General features: G+C 36.9%; 1 protein-coding gene across 1 annotated transcript in view; it reads left to right on the forward strand.

Annotated features, from left to right (window-relative positions):
• Positions 1 to 20,560, forward strand: part of NCAM2 (neural cell adhesion molecule 2) — a 295,266-nt gene extending 274,706 nt beyond the window's left edge. Inside the window, exons 16-18 of the mRNA XM_065843953.2 lie at positions 3,021 to 3,225; positions 7,864 to 7,983; positions 14,177 to 20,560. Of these exons, the coding sequence (XP_065700025.1) occupies positions 3,021 to 3,225; positions 7,864 to 7,983; positions 14,177 to 14,288 (437 nt within the window). The 3' untranslated portion in view covers positions 14,289 to 20,560. The remainder of the gene's footprint in view (positions 1 to 3,020; positions 3,226 to 7,863; positions 7,984 to 14,176) is intronic.
• The last annotated feature ends 283 nt before the right edge of the window (positions 20,561 to 20,843 follow it).

A 20,843-nucleotide genomic window follows, 5' to 3' on the forward strand; every position in this document is an offset into this window, starting at 1 on the left:
ATACCATAGCTATATTAAGATATGATTTTTGAAAGGAGTCAGGACAAGCCAAAGTCTGCTTTGAATGTAATTGACAGTAGTTTTACAGCTGACTTTGTGGAAGAAGATAGACCAGTACAAAGTCCCAATAATTTAAGCAAGAACAGAATTAAATCAAAGATGAACTTTTAGAAAATTACTTTTACATATTTTCATGAATATTAAAAATATACCATAGTGCAGATGCTTTTAAAACACATAATGGTCCAATTTCTGACTGTCTTTAGAAGAGGAAAGGATATGAAGAGCCTAAGAGAGGTGAGAAGGTTGATGATAGCCATGCCCCAGGTCCCGCCAGAGGATGTGACCATGTTCCTGCCATTCTTTGGGGTGTGGGAGGTGAAAGAGAGAAATGCAGATGTAATATTTGGAAAAGTAGTGGCAATCATAAGAAATCAGACTTTCAAATGCTGTGGAACAGATACCTGTAGGAACAGGTGGGTTGCAAATAGGAAAAATAGGACTTGGGGCAAACAGGGCAGTAGTAAGGTTGGAGAACTCTGAATGCAAAGGAAATTATCAATCATAAAGAAATAGAAAAGTATGCAACCGTCAAGTATGTAGGTCTCAGATGTCTCACCAATACCAAGGAGAATAAAAATGAAAAACAAAGTCTTCCCCACAACAGCAAATGAACATGAATATCATTGTGCAAAAGAGCAATATTGTATTATAAACATGTCCTTCACTTGTCAGTGAAAATGTTGTGTAGGCTTTTCTGTCACTGAATCATTCAGGGTGGGAAGCCTGCCACATCACAATGTTCCAGTGACAATGGAAATGCTGTTTACATCAGAGAAAAACACACCTCCCCATGGTAAAGAATTCTTAACACTTCATTAAAAAAAAAAAAAATAAAAATCCTAAAAATGCAACAGCAACAAAACAACCCTGAAACCCTTTAAAATGTGGATTAAAAGACCATAATTTTTATCCTCCATGGTTGTATTTAGTGGTTAACATGGTATAGGGAGGAAAATTTTGCTGTATAATGTCTCAAGAATGGGACTCTATATCTGTTCAAACATGAGCTTTTTCAAAAAACTAGAATTAAATATTTATACCTTCCTGATGATTCATATCAGTAAACACAAATGACTGAAGTTTAGAAAGGAAGTCATTGGATAGGTGGGTGGATATATAGATAAAGTAAGTTTTGGAAGATGTCTCAGAAGTTATATAAAGAAAGAAAATGTGAAATGTCAACTTCCAACACTGCTGATGGGGCAATATGTAAATGATACATTGTTTTATTTCGGTACCATTATTTTTGTTACTTACATAGTGCTTTTTAAGGCGTTCTGAAGAAAAGAAAATAACTTTGAAGTAATATCTGCCAGTTTATCTGCCTATCCATCCATGTAAATATATATCCTCTGAATTCTGTTTTATTGTACAAAAGAATTCTGAAAAATAGTTCTATAAGAAATCAAACCATACAAAAGACAATTGAATCAATTGCATAAGAATTAAAAGGTTCTTCTTTTGAAAAAATCTTTCACTTTTCCATTTGTTATGTCACATAGGCTAACAAAGCATATATTTCTGTTAGCATGCACTGATTTAGAAGTTCTCAAGAAAATAATTTTTGTGTTATATTTGAAAGGGTAAATAGATATTTTCTTAAAAATTACTTACACAGAAATATGAAAGCTTGAATTATATTCTTAATTTAAAAACAGTCCACATTGTATCAGGGAGGGGTAGAGGCAGAAGAGGAAGATGATAGTGATAGCCCCATTAAAACATTTATATTATATTACATTATATCAAGTTTTGGTGTCATGACATGATTCAAATAACTTCCTGTCAGAAAAATCTTGCTCTTGTTTTGGCAACAGGCGTAGATGCAAATGGGAATGTGCCACTGCATTGCTGACTCCAAGGCATTGTACCACTAAGTATGCAGTGCTGATGTGCAACACCAAGGTGCAAAAAACCCAGTTCCACTCCCCTGTGGAGTTTGCTCAGGACATAACCTCACACCAACCAGTTGTCACGAGCGGATTTCTGAACTAGACTGACACCTTCTTGAACTAGCATGAACTGTTACTGAGGTGGCACCTTTTTCTTCCCTAGTTTATTGATCAGATACAAGTCATCTCCTTCATAAGGATCATCTGAGTTCACAAACACAATAACTATTCTTCTGAGAATCACACTATTGAAAACAGTCTGTATCTCTTATGGAAATGTCAACTAAGTCAAAACATTTTATTTTTTTTTTTCCCTGAGATTTGTAATGAAGTAAAAATAGCTAAGCATCAGATTTCATAATGCAAATACAGAAGGCAAAATCAGGTGTGGCATATGTTTGTTTTGAAGTACAGGAATGTATTTTCAAGGTACAAGACTATACAAAATGAGGTCCTAACTCCATGATAATTTAATAATATACATAGTTTTCCTCATACTCATTTATTTAAGACTAAGTGTGTGCAATTGTTTGCAGATTAAACGATCGTTCCTTTGGAGACTTTTTTTCATTCTACTTTAATTCAAAAAAATGACTTTGCGTGAATAAATACTGTTTTAGCACTTTCTTAAAACTTCCAGTAATTCTGTTTAGCAATACTGCTAATAAATTATATTTGAAATGTGGAAAATGACTACTTATATCAGCATATTTATATATGCTGGACATTTAAAATTATTTTCTTAGGCTGCATAATGATACTCGTGGTCTTGGAATTTTAAAATGTTATGTTATTTGTTATTAAATAATGTCATTTATGCTCTGTGACCCTATTTAAATTTTAGCACTGGGAAAATATTATATAGAAAAGATTTCTTTTTTGTGCTTTTTTTTTTATATCAGGTTGTATAAATGCTTAATCTTCGTGATGGTTTATTTTCATTAATTTCTGAATGGTTCATTTCTAAACATCCTTTAGTCTTCTGGACTACAGCTTAAAAGCTTTAGCAAATGGTACTCTTTGGGATGAATTTTATTAATAAATTTTAATTTTCTTTCCTTCAAGACACTATTTTTAATGGTCTTGGACTTGGTGCTGTCATTGGCCTGGGAGTGGCAGCCCTTTTGTTAATCCTGGTTGTGACTGATGTTAGCTGCTTCTTTGTACGACAATGTGGATTGCTAATGTGCCTCACCAGGAGGATTTGTGGGAAAAAGAGTGGTTCAAGTGGAAAAAGTAAAGAACTCGAAGAAGGAAAGGCAGCTTACTTGTGAGTATTAATCATATATTTTGGAAACTACATTAAAAGAAAAAGTTGGCTGTCCAACTTGCATTAACTTTGTGGCCATTTTGGACGGTGGCAAGGGGAAGTCCTAAAATGTTTCTGTTACTTGGAAAAATGTTCCACTGAAATGTATAGAATTGTTTGTGTTGCCTTAAAAGAAAAATGCATTGGGAAAAAAAAAAAAAAAGGCAGCATTTGCCATACTTCACTCTTGTAGCTTGAGGCAAAGGAAGTCAGTCATAATTCATTAATTGATTAATAGTTATAGGCAGATCTTTGATCTATGAGTAACATGCAACGGATCATTGTAACTCCATTTCTGCCGATCCGTCTTTGAGCTGTTAATACCCAAAATCGCAGCATATGGTCGTGACAGTCATTAAATCTGGGAGTAAAGGACATATTATCAGGTTCAATCTGTGAAAGAGTTTTTCTTCTTATATATAGCGCTTGATGGAAAATCTTGGATTTTGTCCATAGTCTTTAGGAATAAAATGTATTGTTGATTTTTAAAAATAGGACTGTTGCGTTGAATGTGGGTGAAATGCTCGTGTGATTGCTCTTCATAACAACAGTGAATGATTGCTAAACATGAGTGGGGAAATAACAATCCTGATTCTCACAAATACCCTTGTATAGTGGCTACTTCATCAGACAAATGTGAATGAACCCATCATTTATGTGCAAATATGTTTCCTTAAATGGTAAGAGTGGATAGTGAGATCTCTGGCAAAACAGTTCAAGTACTGATTGCATAAAATTATGGTGCTTTAAAGACCAAACATTTACAAAAGGTAAACTGGAGAAAGGATTATTTATTGTCCCTCATTTTAGGCAGTTCCTCTTATTTAACTAAAAATTGCATACTTTCCTCATTATGTTCATCTGATAGACTTGTTATCCATACACTGTAATATCTGTGAGAATGCTTTCTTTATGTGGTTTAAATAACATTTACTGTTCCAGTTCCTGTGTGCTGTAGCTCTCCTAATAGTCAGGCTTTGCAGTTCATTGTCCTGCAGCTTCCAAGATCCATCCTTCCCCAGATGCCTGTAAAGCAGATCATATTTCACAGCCTTCTTTATTCATAGCCATATTGGGCTTCTTCATGGATGGCAATGGAGGTATAAATGTCTTTTTTGGTTTTAGTTCTGGATTCAGAGACTGTGTCTTAGGTAACTTGATTACATTCCTTGGTTGGGTTCTCAATCCTTTTGTTGAAACACCTCCATAGAACAAAACTCATCATAGTCAGGGACATAGTATTTACATCAAATAATGCTTCTGAATAGAAGGTATGCCATAAGATAGCTATTTCCTAATTCTCCATTGCTTACAATAAGAGAAGGAATAACAGCATTTTTCCTTTTATATGCAGCCAGCACGCCTGGGTTAATAGAATCAAGATGTGAAGCTTCTGGCTCTGACTCAGCTGTCCTTTCCTATCGAGCACAGCACTTCAGCTTATGCTTTGATTTGACATTCAGGAAGTGACCAAGTATGAATTGGTGTACAGGCCCTTTCTGAATGGGAAGATCCTAGGGAGCTAAAGTTGCAAATGTCACTTGACAGCAGTTTATACCATGCTATCAACATCTCATACCCAAATGCCATTCCATGCTGTCCCAGAATAGCATGAAGCTGATTACTTAATTCCTCAATGACACTTCTTTTGCAAAAACAACTAACTTGTTTAATTACATTTCTTTCCTTGTTGGGGTGATCCTCAGTCAGTTAGATCATAAAATATCTGAGACTGTTCTTAGCATAAATAAACTGTCAGGCTAAAATTTCAAGACAGGCGTGAAGAGTCAAAATTTGAATTTGTTTCCTGTGAACTGCAGTTCCCTAAAAGACACTGACATGTCACGCTTTTAAATATGTCAGTTTGCATTCTGGATTTTTGTATGGGTTTATGGTATGTTTATTTGTTACATTTTGATTGTAGGATATATATATATAGTCATTGAATATTTTCCATATGTAATGAATGTAGATGATAAAATGTAACACACACACAGCCACCTGGAACAGAAATAATACAATGTGTTTCCTACAAATCTCTGTCCTGTCTGTGGAATGTTTAATTGTTACACAGTTTGTACTTTTGTACAGATCAGTTTCTCAAACTTATGTGAACACTCTTCACTAATAACATCTCTTTTAGGCTTTTGGTTTTGCAATAACGTTTGTCTGTAAGACTGCAGACGTACAGTCAAACTAAGTAGAACTTACTGTTCCCTCCACCAGTCCTACTATGATCCATAGTCTTTTCACGGATTTGAGGTAGCGATGACAGTCATGTGCATCATCTACAGAAATGAGCATTATATCCATTTGTGTATCTTGAAGTAGATATTACTGAAGTAGAATTTCACTTGCAGATGTGAATAAGCACAAATAATGCAGGGGTTTTTTAACAAATAACCAGAATCTTTTCAACTTCTACCCATTAATCCTTCCATAGTCAACTTCTTGGCTACATATTTACCTGCCCTATACTCTTATTACCGCACAAAGATGTTCCTTGAGGATACCTACCAGAGGATGGTAGTTTTCCAGATACTTCCTGATTAGCTGGATTATTGTACTTGTAACAGCCTTATCCCGTCCCAACAGATAGGATGAGGGATGAGTTAACTCTGAACGCGTCACGCACTCTGACTCAACAGATCAGATCAGGTGTGAGTTAATTCTGGGTAATTCCATGCGGTAATGCCAAGTGAATGACAGACAGTCACTCCGGGGGTGCAATTACGAATTTACTAAAAGCACGTGGTAGAATACAAATTACAGCTATTAGTGACTTGGCAAAATTATGTTATAATATCACAAAACTTATCAATACATTGACAGCAAAAGAACTTCTACAAATGGTGGATTGGCAACAATTAGTAACTAAAATACAAAACTTAAAAAGACTTTATCAGCAGAACTTAAAATTATGTTATGCTTATATGTTCAAGAAAAAGGAAAAGAGAGAGAAAGTCTAAGATATCAGAGAGAGAGTAGGATATAAACTAAGATATGAGAGAGAGAAGAAGAGAGTAAGATATCACCACTCCACAGGTTATCGATCCAGCGATGTCTGGTGAAGGGATGGTGGATGCGTTGAAGACTTGTGGGGTCATTTTATAACACAGTTCGTTTACATGTGGGCAGTTCACCTCCTCCCTCTACTCACTCTTCATGCTAATTAGGAAGACTCTTCTGGAAATGGGTCTGGGGTCTTCAAACTAGGGGAAATTTACGGTGCTGACCAGAAATGAGTTGTCTTGCCTATGAGGGGTAGCTGTTGGTTTGTGGTTTCTTCTGCTAGATGGTTGTCCAACAGATGGTTCATCTCTATCATCCCAATTAGGCCATGAGGCCTTTCACAGCAACACTGTTAATTGCTCTTATTTTCCAAGGTGTCTGCCTCTATGGCCATAAAACTTTGGGAGAGATAAGATGAGGTATCATCTATCTTTTCCTCCCAAAGTAACAAAAAATAGACATTTGAGGCATAACAAGGTCCTTTGTTCTGCTAAGGATGGGTGAGGGGAAGTGCTGCAAGGTTGTCACAAACCCATTTAAAGATTATCTTCTGAGGAATAATACAAAAATGTGAAATATGAACTAGAGAAGGGTCTAGCTGGGTCTTTGCTATGGCACATAGCAGTCTAACTGTTCTCTAGAACATCAGAGGTCCAGAAAATAATCTGTGAAATATAAAAGTGATTGTTTGTCTGTATCTCAGTTACCCTCTGTTTCAAGACTGCAGCTGATAAAGTTCCAGGAAAAAATTTGTTATCTGATGGCAGGAATAGGGAAGATATGTTGACATGGAAAGAGGTTTTATTTTGGAAATATCACATATATCTTGGGTATCCTTTGATCTGTCTTTCAGGAGTAAAATTATATGCAAGTTTTTAATTAGTAGTAATATCGTTAATACCTCTGTAGCAGGGAACAGTGCTTGCCATATCATGGCCATATCACCAACAAAAGTGCAGTGACAGTTCTCACTTCTTCATCTTACTTACAATTCGTTGTCCCGTGGGTACAAGAGTTGTTCATTCACTTACATGCAAGAAACTAGCATTTGTTCCTAAAATGGGAGGAATATGACATATTATAGAAACAAAGTTTCTTCTAACAGAAGGGGCTAATTTCTTATCACACAAGAGCTCTTTACCCAATTCTGGCAGCTGGGATTGCCACAGCCTCAGGAGATTAAAGTACACTTCTGCAGTGTGTACATGAAGGCTCTTTACACTTTCAGAAAAGTTCATGAATGACTAGGCATCAAGAACCTATATTTATTGTGTTAGGTTAGGAAAATTTACATCTGTTCCCATGAAGACGCCATCGTCTTATTATTTAGTAATAAAAAGAATACTCTTTTGAGATGCTAATCCATGGTATTTGTGGAGTTAGGTAAGTAACCATGGATACAGGATGGTTTGAAGACTTCAAGGAATTGGGAACACACTGCTAAATGGTCTCAGTCGTGTAAGTCACTGATAATTAGTTCTACCTTTTCTTTGCCGACTTGAGAGATGGGTTCTTGGTAATCAGTTATGTCCAATGTATGTGGTTAGTATGATGACATGAGACTGAGACGTTTTTAATAATTTTCAGGAAAGATGGATCAAAAGAGCCAATAGTGGAAATGCGAACAGAGGATGAAAGAATTACTAATCATGAAGACGGGAGTCCAGTAAATGAGCCAAATGAGACAACTCCCCTCACAGAACCAGAGTAAGTAGCCTGACATTCCCCAGCATTTCACACAAGCTTCTCCCAGCTGCGAGGACGGACTGGTTTTCCCATACTCTGGGAATGAGATACACAGCATTGTCAGAATGGTGTAATGTGGCAATGCAGTTTACTGGTGTGATTTTTTACAATAGTCCATCTGAATCATGGTACCCTATGTACGACAATTTTTCTCTTCTTTCTGTGACTGTCAAGGTTTAATGTAAGGCAACAATGAACCATGGCAGATGCTCTCTGTTATCCCCTCACTCACCCTTCCCTTAGATAGGAAAAAGTGATAAGGACGAATGAAGAAAGACTTTGCAAGTTGGAAAAAAGTTTTTAAATGCTTTACTAATGCTACTAATAAATAGAGAAAATATATAAAATATACAAAACCAATCCTGAATGTCCCAGGGTAGAGCAGCACTGCCTGATATGGAGTTGGCATCACTCCAGCAGCAGTGGAGCTGGGAGCTGGTGTGGCTCCAGCAGCTGCAGGGCAGGCATCCAGAAGTCCTGGGCGGGACTTCACAGCAAACTGGAACTGGATTTAGGGATGCAGGGTCCTCAGGCCTTGGATTGCAGGGATAGCAGGCAGAGTCCTCTTCAGACACTGGCCATGGTCGAAGAGACCGAGACCTTCGTGATCTCCCTCTTCTATAGGGTGTATGATGCGTATGGGATGGAATGCTCAGTTGGTCAGTTTTAGGAACCTGTTCTGTCCACCCCTCCTTGCAAATACTCCCCTCTCGCAATAGAACCTGTGAAATCTTATCAGTCTTCTTGATTGTTATAGCAATAAATCTAAACATGGGACTTCTTCTGCATTCTGTTGGTCACTCTTATCAGTCCAGAGTAAAGAGTGTCTCAAAAAACATGTAGTTAAATTCAGAAAAGTGCAGTTACTTAGAAAAACTTAGCTGAAAGGAAAATTCACTAAAAGAGAACTGGTCTTGTTTTTAACAAAACCAGGACAGTGACCCAGAGCACATTCACATCTGCGCATTATCCAGCTTTTGGATGGCAACACCATGATAGCGACAATCCTGCATTCTGTCTTTACCCCACCACCTGTTTGGACACTAGCAAGTATCAAGAGAAATTTTCTGGCCCTCCCTGCTGCCCTGACTCCTCTGACTCCTGGGGAGCTCCCCCTGTGCTCTTTGTGAAAACGGACCTTGTGTCAGGGCTGGGGGGCACAGGCAGCCTTGCTTTACCCTCCCCAGCCCACCCATACCCCTGACCAGGGTCCAGGAGCCCACATCACCTCCAGCCTCATTAGCAGTCCATGCCCAGTGCTGGCCCCAGTGGGACACGTACCTGCATCCTGCTGCCACCCAAGCTCTGCCTGCTGCAGGGGCTGGAAAGTGAGATCATGTCCCTGCCTCCCCTCTCTGGCAGCTCCAAAGCTCGCCCTGATGCTTCCCCTGCTCCCAGTTACTCTCTAAACCCCATGGGGGGACCATGGCAGCAGAGGCAGGTCACAGCTTTGCCCCCTTCTCTCTCAGCCCTGGCAGCTGCAGTCACCTCACCCATCAGCCCTCCTGACCCTGCAGTGCTGGCTGAGCATGAGAACAAGGATTTTTTCATTCAGGTGCAGCTGATCTTGACTATATACCCAGGGCTTGCCCAGTAGTTATTAACCACTCTGTGGGAATAATCTGACTCACTGGAGTGGACTTAGGTTGGATCACACAGACATCCCCACACACGCCCTGTGTGTAGGCCACAATGATCCCATGCTCCAGAAACCCAGCTCCTCACTGAGTGGTCCCTTCCTGCTTTCACTCACCTAATTGACAGCTTAGCTCACTACGTGGTATGATTGTGTTAACAGTGCTGAAGGGCAGCACCCAGCTCCTTCATCCTCCCTTCCCATACCTGCAAGTGATTGTCAGCACAGAGATCACAGCAGTTTCCCCCTTGGGTTTGCAGGTTCTGACTGCCTCCTGGGTCACAGGAACCAGGCTTGGGCTAGGGTATCCCATGTGCTGGCAGTCAGGTCCTCTCCTCCATTTTGCCACTGCAGCCCCTGGAATGGATTAAACTGGGTAGAGTGGCTGGTGTTTGTTCCTCAATAGCACTTTTTGAAAACTGTGTGGAGGATAAACTAACATTTGCGACAGGGCACAAGGAATCACAGAATCGCAGAATCACAGAATGTTAGGGATTGGAAGGGTCCTCAAAAAATCATCTAGTTCAATCCCCCCACTGGAGCAGGAACACCTAGATGAGGTTACACAGGAATGTGTCCAGACGGGTTTTGAATGTCTTCAGAGAAGGAGACTCCACAACCTCCCTGGGCAGCCTGTTCCAGTGTTCTGTCACCCTCACTGTGCGGAACTATTTTACTAAGAAGATTAATATCACGAGAGCTTCTGATGTACTTGTTTTTTACTTCTGAAAATTTAGTTTGAAGAGAAACTAATATTTCAACAAAGGTGATGACAGTACCATTCCTTCTATTAAGAACCTGACTAGTGGTGTTAAGAGACATGAGCTTATTGCTCAAGAGTTTCATTTCTGAGCCTCAAAAGTTTCTTGATTTGAAGTTATTAAAGAAAACACAAGGTATCTTTGGTTTGAGCCCGAAGCTTTTAATGTATTGTGAAAATCTCCTACCTCAGGAGATCTTAAAGCTGTATTAAGTATAGAAACTGACCTGTTTATTATTTGATGGAATCACAGTTGATTTTTAAAAGGAGAGGATGTTCTTCTAAAAGTATTTTTCTCTTTCTGAAAATACAAAAAAAAAAAAAAAAAAATTACTTCCTTGCCATTACCTAGACCTGCAAATGCCGGAACCTTTAATAAGAAAAAAGCATGTGTTATTGGCTGTCATTAGCATTTGTAGTAAATGGCGGAAAGGTATTAAGTAACTGCACATCAAGCTATACAATTCTTTAAAGAACCCGTATTTAGAGACTTCAAACACATGCCAATTAAATAATTATGGAATTTGTTGAAAGACTAGATATGTTTACTGTTCATATTAGAATTTATACTGAAGAGCATTCTAGAGAACTCACAGTTATCTAAGGAGTGAGGAGAATGTAGTTGTAAACATTGTAGAAGTCCAGCCTTGGATGTATTAGTGAGTAAGGCATCACTCCATATTTTTTCATGCTTCAAGACTATTTGTACCACCAGATCTTGAAAATACAATTGAGATACACCTAGCAAGGGACGTGATGCAAGTAAAGAGTAAGTTCAGTTCTCCCTGCTTGTCCCAGTCATTAGAACAACTGACAGGAGTGAAATATGAGAATGTTAAGATCAAAACTGTTTTATTATCTTAGGCAAAAGGGAAATAATCAGTGACTGGTGGCTCAGAAAAATAACTAAAGGATAGGAACAACTGATAAGGAGTTTGATGGGTATTATGTCCTTGGGAGAATAGGACTGCTAAGAGATATTAATAATAATGACAGTTTCCTTCTTTGTAATTTCTTCTCCCACAAGCAATGGCAAAAGGCAGCACTCCCAAGGTACAGCTGGATGGAGGTCAACTAAAGTTTCTGGACAGTGTCACTTAGGAAACCAAAGATGAATAGATCATCATGCACTGAGGACATCTGAAGGGCCACTTGTACTAGGGAAACATGGAAAGACACAAGTCATAACAAATGAAAGAGAGAAGCAATGTAAAGTATGGATGAGATGTCACAAAAAGAATGGAGGACGCAGTAGGGTAGAAGTGTTTCAGTAGGAATAGCACAGAAAAACATGGTCAACAACAGGTGCTGTCAGCCAGAAAGGCTGGGCAGGGCATGAATGACCAGTGGGGATCTTGGACAGAAGAGCTTAGCTTGCAGGAAGAAAAAGTTTCAAGGATAATTCCAGGCAGGTGATGTTCATACAAGGTGGGATTCACTCTGACTAATTATGGCTGTCATAAAGGTATACCAGATAAACCTTCAATTGAAATTACACTAAATATTTTGAATAATTAGTTGAATTATTTTGAATGCTAGCAAATTATACTCAGAACTTCAAATACAATTTAAGCATTTGTGGAAAGTAATTAATATAGAGATCACTGCCTCTTACAATAATGGAATATTTTCCTTATATTGCTCAGTATATTATTCAGTAATCTACATTTTACCTTGAATCAGATGCTTCTTGTCAAAGCAAGGTTTGAGATCCATGTTTGACAGATGAGCATAAATCACTTTTACTTGGAAGTCAACAAGTTTTAATAATACTGGCAGAAAATCAATTTAAGCTGTGCATTTGATATTACATTTCTGTAATATGATTAAAATATCACATACAATGTGGTACTATAATTACATTCCTAGTCTGACATTTTTTTCCAGTATCGGTTGAGTTTTTCTTGGTATTAATGAACCTGGGTGAATTCCGGTATCAAAATATCTAGAAGCCATTTTCCTATAAACTAGGAAAGTGAACATTCCAGCTAAAGTTTTGTATGAGTAATATCAGCAGACTATTGCAGTTAAACCACATGCAAATAATTTGAACTTACTTGTTACATGCTGTTAATTCACTTCTCCAAAACACAATTTATTTAAATTTCCACACAGTATAGTCTGTCAATTGCCCAGTTATTACACTGACTCAATATTTCCTCCCTTTCAGTACCATTTTTGGAGAAATTACTCTGCCTTTATATATAACTAGATTAAATTAGGTCTTTTTTTATACTATTTTAAGTGATTTGTATTATCAGGCAATTAACAGAGGTGCCTGCTTACCTAAAATGCGTCTCATGAGCCATACTTCCTCTGCTCCATTGTTTTATTCTCTTTTAAAAATAGATGTGTGTTGATTCTGCTGTTTCCATTCTTTCAGGCGTCATGTTGTGGGCTAAAATCCTTTTCCTTTGAGTGTGCCATGTGAAACAGACAATTACTAGAGATTTCCCTCTACAGTCAAAGCCAGACAGCTCATACGTATCCCACATATTTTACTGAAATAGGACAAGTTAGTCTTCTCTCTGTTTTCTCTCAGATATGGGTTGTGCTTTTTGTTTAACCTATGGATAAACAGTCTTTCTTAGTTCATTTCAGACCGGCATTCGGGGTATTGGTTTGGTTTATTTGTTGTTATTAAACACTGTTATTACAAGACATTCTTAAGGGATTCCTCAGACTGGTTTTGAACAGTATATTGCTCTTTGGAACATCAAAGTGGAAGTTTACTGAAATATTTAACAGTTGTTATGAATACAAAAAAAGCATATGCATACTACTCCCTAGTTAAAAACCAGAAAGAAAACCCAAACTGGAATCACTATAAACAGCTATTATGCCCATGAGCCGTTATTACAAGAGCATTTTAGTAAACGATACATATTATTGACAGCTATATTTTTTAACAGCTAACTGCTGGCAGTAGACAATCAATGATTTTCAAGACTTTTTTGAATGAAATCAGTATTTTGCCTTTCCTGTAAAGTGAGGAAGGGGACTCCTTTGCCATTGGAATTAAGCATTATAAAACTCAAAGGAATGTTTAGGCCATTTCTGAAATTAAAATATCATCTGAAGGTCTTCTTACATTCAAATAAGAACAGCTTCTATGACAGGGATGAAAATAAGTAGTCAGCTTCTTTTTGTGGCATTTTTTCAGATTTTTCACTGTGTTAGTCTTAAAAGAATGTAACTTATTAACACAGCTAGATTGTGTGCTTTTACAAAAATGAATAGTAAAAGTTTCTAAATAATAAAATAACTTCCATTATCTCCTTCTGCTATAAGAAGTTCTTTCCTTTATGTCTTGGCATAACCTCCAATGATAGATACCTTCTTTCAAATGCAATTGAATTTACATTTAGAAACAGATATTAAAAAAAGAGTATAATCTAGAATCAGCAAAAGGCTTGACTGTGTTTCATGGTATCTTTGGAATCACATACCTCTGTATTGTCTTGAGTCAGTATTATTTGGCATTCTATTGTTTCAGTTGTCTTATTAAAAGATATTGCATTTTGGGCAGCAGCAATATTAGTGTAATATGCTATTTAGCATTTTCTGGCTTTGTAGAAATGGAAAGAGTTAATATTAATTTATTTAAAAGCAAAGAACCTTGGTAATTATACATTATTTTCAATAAACTAGATTTTCAGAAACACTGTGAACTGTGTAAACAATACATACATTGTAGACTTAAATTGTGGATTCTATGTTATTCATGTGCTACCATGACTCCTCTTTTCTTCTGACAGGAAGCTGCCACTAAAGGAGGAAAATGGGAAAGAAGCTTTAAATCCAGAAACCATAGAAATCAAAGTTGCTAATGACATCATCCAGTCAAAAGAAGATGATAGCAAAGCGTGATAAGATAAACTACAGCTGTCTGGATAATGCATTTGGATTGAAGTAACCCCGTGACCAAAACTTTACAGCTGACCTTAATATCTTGGAAAACTTAAGCTTGGAATAGTTAGTACATGTGTACATATGATGAAACAGTTTCTGTCTATGGTTCCTTTCTATTTTTTTGTTAATGGTTTTAGTATGTAGTTTTGCTGACACCAAGTCCCATGGTATAAATTTGAAAAATCTGCAGAATAAGAACTGTAATTTATTATAAGACAAAGTATATCTATTTAGAAGAATACTTTACAAAGCACCCCTAACCATAAACAACATATCAGGTCTCTCCAGATTCTACAGTGCAAGCTACATAAAGTGCCATATACTGCTGTATTTGTTTCCATTTATCATGAAGCAAAAGTTTAGGTTGCCTTTAAAAAAAAAAAAAAAAGAGGGAAAACCAGTCTTAGTATAATGTTTAAGACCTTAGCACTGGCAGAGACTCAGTAGTCATTCCAGCTGTGCTTATCACTTGAAAGAGACAGAAAAAAAGACACTCTTCAACACAGAGCCAGCTCCACCTGCAGTTCTACCTGGGTTCTTTGTTATAATAAAAAGTTGATAAACAGGATGTACAGATTTAAATAAAATCAGATAAAATTTGTAGCAGTATATTGGGCCTCATCCTAACTACATGAATGTGACTTTGAAAGGTTGTAGGATTTTCAGTGCTTCAGGTTTTGTGTATTAATATTTGGGAAGTTGCATTTAAAATAACATCCAGCAAAGGTGTGAAAACAGAACTTTTTTTTTATCATAATCTTGGCTTCCAGTGAAACATTACAATAAACACAAGCTCAAATTATTTGCCCTAACATATTTATACCTATACAGTATTAGTTCTTTTAGTTCTAACCATTTAGTCAAGAGATAAAACTGCATTTTAGTATAGTAGATACATTTTCTCCCCGAATCAGTACATGAAATATTAAAAGTTGGCCTTATTAAAGTAACACTTGTTCATTTATGGTTTTATACCCTTTGTCTTAACAAAAAAACAAAACAAAACAACAACAACAACAACAACAAAAAACCAACACAACAACATTAGGGCAGATGGAAATTAGAACTTTGACTAAATAGTTAGGAACAGTTTTAAATTATTAATGAATAGCTTCTTGTATTAGATTGAATATGTTTTTTTCCCATGGAACATTCCTTAAGATAATCCTTTTTATTATTCTGATCAACATGCAGTACTCTAAAATTCAGCTAATTTAGTTGATTAAAAATTCATTCTTATTTGTTATCATTGATTTAATGGTGCCACTAATTGGAACAATATATTTTGTTTCCATTCCAGCATAGTGTATCCACACCTACCAAACTCTTCAAAGTCTTGCTTTGGAAGAAGTAGATAAACCATATACAAAACCAGACTGAGAAGTTCAACTTGTCAGGAGTAAATTGTAGAGTACCTTGTGGATTTTACACGTCGAAGTGATACCTGCAGTTTATGTGTAGCTTTACTCAGCAAATTAGGTCTTCTCCACACTATATCTGAATTTTGCTAATATTTGAAGTCCTTAGACTTCCTGATTTCCCACAGAACATCATCAAGCCTTAGCTGATATTCTGCAGTCATGGAAAAGTGGTTGACTTTTGTGCAGTAAAGCTGAAAGAGAAACGTCCCCTTCAGTTTGGGGGAATGGCAGGCTAACCTTGTTAACCCAAGCTTTAGTACATTTGAAAGAACTGAGGATATATTTAAATCATAAGTCTTTCTTATTTTTCAAAACCAAGTCATTTTATGGGGGTTTTTTTCAACTTTTTCTCACTTTTGGAAATACCTATAATGAACCAAGTAGTTGCAGACAGAAGCAAACCACCAGTGTGGATAGGATAAGAGGCCAAGTTTCCACTAAACCAGAAAACCAGAACCAAAGTGAAAAGAATGGGTAAGAGGAGACAGCAATGTGAGATGAAAGTCATGAAAGAGAATAATTTAAAACTGCTGCAAAGAAATCTCTTTAAATGCTGAGGCACTACTTCTGGGTCAAGGAAAGACAAAGACATTCTTTTATGACCTCTCACTGTTGTTCCCACATACTGAGCGGGCAGTACTACCACATAGCTGCTTGTCTATTAAATTTCTGTCCTGTTTCTTTCTGAGTAAGTGCACAGAAAGCAGGACTGTCCCCTAACCTATAATTAAGAAAAACAGTTGCCTCATTTATACCTGTTGTTATATGTTCTTTCTAAAAAGTATATATTTGTAACTGGGCTTTCTCTCTCATCAAAATGCAAGGAAGGAATCTAGAAAATTCAAGCAGTTGAGAATAATGCTGTTGGTACTTGGACATCTCCACCCCACATTATCTCACGCAGTAATTTTACCAGTATGAGGATGAAGGTAGGAAACACCCTTTCCTCTTCTACCTACCATCACAAAGTTAGGTGGTGCCATGCATATTCACGTAAGTCAAGCTTTGCCAGGCATACAGTGCTTTTTCTGAAGCCAACATGATCATTTGCAGAACAAGGTTCCTGTACAATGTGGGCAGAGCTGTCTAGCCTCAACTGTAGATGCATTTCAAATTTCTTATTGAGATTTACACACACACAAAAAAAGAAACCTTCGTGGCCTAACACCTATATATGGGGTTTTGTTTTGTTTTGTGTCGTATTTTTTTCATTATTTTTTCACGTAATATGTCCTCTAATTACAATGTGAAGGGATTAGAGGATTTAGAAGGTCTTTTCGGCACATTTATTATTAATACTCCTGTGCTACTCTTTACAAGTAAAATATACTACAACATTATTTCAATACTGAAAGCAAAAGCATTTCCCACTGTAATGGATTACAAATCAAAAGCTGTTTCCAGAAGTGTTTCTTTTCTTCCTGCTGTTAAGTCTCTTGGCAGTTGGGCTATGTGAATGTTGAGAATTAATCCGTTCTAAATAACTGATGGGCAGTTCCAAGCATACCTTTTGGTCTGTGGATTAATAGGCTATCTCTTGTACTTCGACTCTGTGCTGTGCAGGAGAAAGCCAAACTTTAACTATGAAAGAGTGCTCAAAACCTTTGATATTTGCAAGTATTTCCAAATGAGGGACAGTGCGTAGTAATTTGTAAGATATGTGTAGAACTGGAATAACATCATTTCTTTATTTTCTTTTCCTATTCTAGACTAAAAAGAAAAAAAAAAAAAAACACAACAGATATCTTGTATAGATGTCACTTTTACTGTCTAAAAGTAATTTTAAGTGTTAGTATGAAATGTCAGAGGAGTTGACAGAATATAACTATTTGTAAAAGTAAACTGAATTGTTACACTAACATACTCCAGGGACGAGGGTGGGAGGGAGCCATTAAAATTATTGACAATATGAAATGTGGCAGTGACAATCTCTCTTCAAGAAAAAATAAGGAGTAAAATTAAATAAAATAACCTAAAGCTTCTTGTTATTATTTTTTTAGTAGACATGCATTCTGATTTACCACAATAGTAACAAAAATTTTAGTTAATGTTTTACAATTTAGTATACACGTACTCTGGACAGTATTATGTTTTATGGTTTTGTTTGTTTATTTGTTTTTTCATCTTCAAAGTTTTTTTTTTTGTGGTTGCTGAAATATTTACTATTATGGTGATGCTAATGCCTAATGTGACAAAGATTAATTTATTTAGGCCTCAGTCTTGCAAGATATTTTATGTGGCTGAACACACCCCTTGTAGGGCACCCCACTGGCATCAGTGGGGTCGAAGTAAGCAGGAGGATGGATATACTTTCATGGGAGAGCTTGCAGGATTGGGCCTACTCTCTATCTCTTCATAGATATGTATAACGTTGTTACACAGTGACAGTCATTTACAAAGGCTGTTTGACAACCGTCCATGGTATAGTGAATTCTACCTGCTGTCTTCAGCCTTTGCATTGATGTTCATCCAAAAAAGTGGCTTTCCTTTTATGATGGTAATTACTTTGATTATTTATTTAAGTGCCAATCTTTAAACTGTAGTATAATAATCATGCAATTTTTCTGTTTCCTAGACCGGGTAATGGAAATGTATTTGTGCCTTTTGATAGCATGCCACTCTGCTTTATTAAAGAAAACTCTTCAATAATTTGTCTACAAAGCCTGTTTAAAATATTTGGAAGCTTTATCATGGCATACTTTTCTGCTTATATATGCTCAAATACTCACCTAAAGTAAACTGGGGATAGTATTCTCAAATCATATAAAAATTTTAAACACAGAATTTGCAAAAATCTATTGAGATCACAATTCTAGTGAGGGTCAGAGTGGGTATATTACTGCTGAAAAGATTTTAGTAGGTGGAGCACATGAGTGTGCGTAGACGTGTTTTGACCAATTTTTCAAGTTGAAGAGTTAGATAGAAAGTGTCCTTAGTTCCATTTAGGTACTTAAACCTAAACCATTAAATATTTCTCAAATCTGAAAGATGATGTGGAGCATCTTCCCACCATTTTATCTCTGGAGTAAAACTGCAGTAAATATTTGTTTCACAGTCATTTATCTCTGTGTAAGCTGTCATAGGAAGTAATATCTTTGTAGAGTAAGTGTTGTGTTTGTTGGGTGACATTAACTCCTGGTTAAAGGACCTCCAAAAAGACCATTTACTGAAAAAATTCAAGACCCCTGTTACAATTTGATCTATGGAGGGGTGCTGAGAGTGCTGCAAGAAGGGCCGCAGTGCAACCCAGGTCTCACTGGGGTTTAAAGCACAAATTTACTTCAGTGGGGCCTGAATTTCACCTGTCCATCTCAGGGAGGCTCTGCATGTTCTCGGCTGATTGCATCACTTTTGTGAACTGGACTTCTAGGTGAAAGTAGAACTTAAGTGTCCTGCCAGAGTCCTGCTAACATTGTACCCAGAGGAGGTTTTGCTATCAGGAGTTTGTACTGATCAGCAAATGTTGATAAAAACATCTTATCACTGCTTTATCCCATACATTACTACATGCCCAGAAATCACATAAATGAAACATCCTTTCAAATAATTCATTGTGATTGTGACAAAAATGTGAATGAAAACATTTTCAGAAGTAATGTTTCTTCTTAAATCCCTTCGTTTAACTTCAGATATTTGGGCTGATCAATGCAAAGCTACCATGGTTAAAAGGTATCCACCCCCTTTTTCAGACTTTTTTCTTATAATTTCCTGGAGTACCCAATCCACTTGACAGCCATTCTGTAGTGGTGGGGGAAAACCACTCACTAAGTTTTAAGTAATCTTCAATATTTCCACTGAATGTGTTCTTAATTTATTTTATTTGAACTTGAGCCAAAAAGAAGCCTTTCTGTGTCAAATTTGGCTTTGGATCAGGTTCTGAGAAGTTGCGGTTTACCAGTCTATCTTTCCTCTTAACAGGCATTGTGAGCCTCATGATGTTTGACTTTTAAACTTGAATATTGGCCATTCTTCGTCCAGGGAAATGAAATTAATATTTATTGCCAAATTTGTATTGGCAGCTTTTAAGTCACAGGTGAGATCAGGAGCAGGCGCTATGAACTGGTGCAGTGGTGATGGAATTCAGGAAAGCCACTACCAGAGAGAACAGGGGCCAAAGATTGAGCTGAGAGATGGCTCGGGTGCTGTGATCCTCTATTGCTAGCAGTGACAAGGGAAATGGGGAGCTACTGAAACGAGAGGCTGCTGGAGGGCATTGCCAAAAGGCAGGGTGCTACAGGCTGAGAAAAGCAGCAGAGAGGGAACATTAGCCCTGCTGTACCCTTTTACTCTGCCGTGTAGATGGGCTACATTTTTAAACCTAAAATGCAGGGTTGGGGGAAAGTCAAAACAAACCCTCAGAATCTCTGTATCAACGCCAAATACATAAAGCAGCCAGACCGCCCCCAGAAGATAATTTTGTTGCTCATGTTGAAGAGTTCTCACTAAGAATTTTGAACTACTTAGACAAGGTTTTATAAAAAAAAAATAGCTTTCCTGCTACAATGAGCACTCGGTATGTATTTGTATGCTGTGTACAGTTTAAGCTAAAGCATACCATATCTTGTTTTTGTTATTCCACCTGTCGTCAACAGCCCACTTGCGATATATGCCACCTGAATTATGTATTGATGAGTTAGCTACCACTGGAGTTAGTTTGTTTATTGTTTCAAAATCTTATGTCCCTATGAAATGCTGTGTATATATATATCTCTCTATATACTGTAAAAAGAAGTAATATTGCAGATGCTGGTTTTGTATTTATGAAAGACATTGAAAGTATGGCTTAAAGTATATCAATTATTTGTCACTCTTCACCATTTGTATATTAATAGTAAAGATACTTTTACTTTAATGAAGTGTTGTAGTTACATTTATTTTTGCTAAGTGTCTTTCTGTCAAGGATGTCTGATTCATTGGGAGTCTTATTGCCAAAAAAGAAACATATCAATTATTTTTCCCTCTGTTATAGAAGCTCTGAAAAATGCTCAAGCAGCCCTGCAATTTATTTTTCTCTTTTCTGTCAAAATACATCACTGCTGTTAAAAACTACTATTGTAGAATCCTGAGTCTCCAACTGAGCTTGAGACCCATT

The sequence above is a fragment of the Patagioenas fasciata genome, chromosome 1 (genome assembly GCF_037038585.1).
Source record: "Patagioenas fasciata isolate bPatFas1 chromosome 1, bPatFas1.hap1, whole genome shotgun sequence".
In the NCBI taxonomy this organism is placed as follows: domain Eukaryota; kingdom Metazoa; phylum Chordata; class Aves; order Columbiformes; family Columbidae; genus Patagioenas; species Patagioenas fasciata.